This window comes from Stegastes partitus, unplaced genomic scaffold (genome assembly GCF_000690725.1).
Source record: "Stegastes partitus isolate 25-593 unplaced genomic scaffold, Stegastes_partitus-1.0.2 Scaffold1440, whole genome shotgun sequence".
In the NCBI taxonomy this organism is placed as follows: Eukaryota; Metazoa; Chordata; class Actinopteri; family Pomacentridae; genus Stegastes; species Stegastes partitus.
Window position 1 is genome coordinate 173,007 of NW_007579171.1, and position 3,401 is coordinate 176,407.

Here is a 3,401-nt window from a genome sequence, read left to right on the forward strand (position 1 = left end):
GTCATCCCTGAGGGTCAGTTCATTGACAACAAGAAGGCTGCAGAGAAGCTGCTTGGATCAATTGATGTTGACCATGACCAGTACAGGTTCGGACACACCAAGGTAAGTACCTTCAATGGTGTCCTAGATATTGCTGCCTTACTGGCATATTATATCTTTTGCAAAAAAAGAACATTCCTGAAAATTCTTAGTCAGTGAAAGTTCTTCATTGATACCATGAAGGTTAGATTTCAAATTTCTTCGATCCTGGATTCTGTTTCTTTTTCACCAACTCCAAATTTAAGGGTAAATACTTAAACCCAAACAATTTTCAAGTTTTGATGGTACTTTGTGTTAAGTGGAAATTCAGATTTCCATAAAATTTAAATAAACTTGAAAATGACCAATACTAAGTCATCATGAATTTGACACAAAATGTCCTACAACTGTAAAAATGCTCTTGCAGCAACAGAGGATGCCAGTATCTGTCAAAACAGTGCAGCTACTGTGTCAGGCATTTGGCATAACTGTCGTTGCCTGATAACGTCTGAATATGTGTAATAAATGTCACATTTAATTTGACTGCATATACACACTGTGAGTCTTTTCTAATTTACTGCTTAGTATGGTGTATTGTGAAGACATACAGTCTCTGTCTTCTGTTTTGATTAGGTGTTCTTCAAGGCCGGTCTGCTGGGTACCCTTGAGGAGATGAGAGACGATAAGCTGGCAGCTCTGGTCACCATGACTCAGGCTCTTTGCCGTGCTTACCTCATGAGAAAGGAGTTTGTCAAGATGATGGAGAGGAGGCATGTTGAAAACAGCAAAATCTGAAAACAAAGTAATAGTAACAATTAGAAAAATATCTCTGTCGTAACAGAAATTCTTGTCCACAGGGATGCCATCTTCACCATCCAGTACAATGTCCGCTCATTCATGAATGTCAAACACTGGCCATGGATGAAGGTGTACTACAAGATCAAGCCTCTGCTGAAGAGTGCTGAGACTGAGAAGGAGCTGCAGCAGATGAAGGAGAACTATGAGAAGATGACAAGCGACCTGGCTGCTGCCTTGGCCAAGAAGAAGGAACTGGAGGAGAAGATGGTGTCTCTTCTGCAGGAGAAGAACGATCTGCAGCTGCAAGTGGCATCTGTAAGTAGACATCAAAAGAAAGCTGTGCCTTTTATTTCAAGTCTGCATGTCCACAAACTGTAAATGTGCTAACGTCCTTTCTCAAATGTAAACAAGGAATCAGAGAATCTGGTAGATGCTGAGGAGAGATGCGAGGGTCTCATCAAGAGCAAGATTCAGCTGGAGGCCAAACTCAAAGAGACCACTGAGAGACTGGAGGATGAAGAGGAAATCAATGCTGAGCTCACTGCCAAGAAGAGAAAGCTGGAAGATGAATGCTCTGAGCTCAAGAAGGATATTGATGACCTGGAGCTTACCTTGGCCAAAGTGGAGAAGGAGAAACACGCCACTGAGAACAAGGTTTGTCAACTTGAATATATCTAGCAGAAAAAATACCATTTAGGAATGATGCAGTCACGCAATAACAACATGCTTCCTGCACACATAGGTGAAGAACCTGACTGAGGAGATGGCCTCTCAGGATGAGAGCATTGCCAAGCTGACCAAGGAGAAGAAAGCCCTTCAGGAGGCTCATCAGCAGACTCTTGATGACCTGCAGGCTGAGGAAGACAAAGTCAACACTCTGACCAAGGCCAAGACCAAGCTTGAGCAGCAAGTCGATGATGTAAGTTTCAAGTCACTTGGACAGGTAAAACTGGATTCTTCTTGAATCTTGAATGCGATAATAACAAACCCATATCCCTGTGCAGCTTGAGGGTTCTCTGGAGCAAGAGAAGAAGCTCCGTATGGACCTTGAGAGAGCCAAGAGAAAGCTGGAGGGTGATCTGAAACTGGCCCAGGAGTCCATCATGGATCTTGAGAATGACAAGCAGCAGTCTGAGGAGAAACTTAAGAAGTAACTAAGTTCAGCTTGTAATCTCAATTTAAATACAACTAGCATGTCTCAAGACACAGTCCAGAGTATAGATGAACTCTTACTATGCATTTCATTACTCTCACAGGAAGGACTTTGAAATCAGCCAGCTCCTCAGCAAGATTGAGGATGAGCAATCAATGGGTGCCCAGCTTCAGAAGAAGATCAAGGAGCTCCAGGTGACTCATACGTTGTGTTGCTTCAAACATCACTCCTATATTTCCTACTCGGTCATTCAGATTTGAACCTTTACTAAAAGACTACACATCTACATCCAACAGGCCCGTATTGAGGAACTGGAGGAGGAGATTGAGGCTGAGCGCGCTGCTCGTGCCAAGGTTGAGAAGCAGAGGGCTGACCTGTCCAGGGAACTTGAGGAGATCAGTGAGAGGCTGGAGGAGGCCGGTGGTGCAACTGCTGCTCAGATTGAGATGAACAAGAAGCGTGAGGCTGAGTTCCAGAAGCTCCGTCGTGACCTTGAGGAGTCTACTCTGCAGCATGAAGCCACCGCTGCTGCTCTTCGCAAGAAGCAGGCCGACAGCGTTGCTGAGCTGGGAGAGCAGATCGACAACCTGCAGCGCGTCAAGCAGAAGCTTGAGAAGGAGAAGAGTGAATACAAGATGGAGATTGATGACCTCTCCAGCAACATGGAGGCTGTTGCTAAAGCAAAGGTACTAAATACATTCACTTGCAGTAGTCAATATCAAAACTACATTAAACTGTCAATAATATCAAGAAAATCATATCACTGATCTGATTTCTCTTCTCCTCATTAGGGAAATCTTGAAAAGATGTGCCGCACTCTTGAGGACCAACTTAGCGAACTGAAGACCAAGAATGACGAACACCTCCGTCAGTTGAATGACGTGGGTGCACAGAAAGCTCGTCTCCTGACAGAAAACGGTATGTACAAAATAGTGTGTACATGCAGTGATCTTTAGTGTGGGACAGAGGAAGTGAACAAAAACTCAAGTTCGATGACTATTTTCACTCCAGGTGAGTTCGGCCGTCAAATTGAGGAGAAGGAGGCTCTTGTCTCCCAGCTGACCAGAGGCAAACAGGCCTTCACACAGCAGATTGAGGAGCTGAAGAGACAGATTGAAGAGGAGGTTAAGGTAGGAAACCTTCAACTTAAGTGTGTCTTGCCATTATTGCTTGGGGATTTAGGCATTTTGCACATTCAATTGTTTGTGTAATTCCAGGCCAAGAACGCTCTTGCCCATGGACTGCAATCTGCCCGCCACGACTGCGACCTGCTGAGGGAGCAGTTTGAGGAGGAGCAGGAGGCCAAGGCTGAGCTGCAGCGCGGAATGTCCAAGGCCAACAGTGAGGTGGCTCAGTGGAGAACTAAGTATGAAACCGATGCTATCCAGCGCACAGAGGAGCTTGAGGAATCCAAGTGAGTACCATTCAAACA

General features: G+C 44.9%; 1 protein-coding gene across 1 annotated transcript in view; it reads left to right on the top strand.

The window, feature by feature from the left end:
• Positions 1-3,401, top strand: part of LOC103370545 (myosin heavy chain, fast skeletal muscle-like) — a 10,923-nt gene that overhangs the window by 4,031 nt on the left and 3,491 nt on the right. Inside the window, exons 12-22 of the mRNA XM_008299639.1 lie at positions 1-102; positions 652-788; positions 876-1,131; positions 1,228-1,470; positions 1,559-1,735; positions 1,821-1,966; positions 2,073-2,163; positions 2,266-2,655; positions 2,761-2,887; positions 2,981-3,099; positions 3,187-3,386. Of these exons, the coding sequence (XP_008297861.1) occupies positions 1-102; positions 652-788; positions 876-1,131; positions 1,228-1,470; positions 1,559-1,735; positions 1,821-1,966; positions 2,073-2,163; positions 2,266-2,655; positions 2,761-2,887; positions 2,981-3,099; positions 3,187-3,386 (1,988 nt within the window). The remainder of the gene's footprint in view (positions 103-651; positions 789-875; positions 1,132-1,227; positions 1,471-1,558; positions 1,736-1,820; positions 1,967-2,072; positions 2,164-2,265; positions 2,656-2,760; positions 2,888-2,980; positions 3,100-3,186; positions 3,387-3,401) is intronic.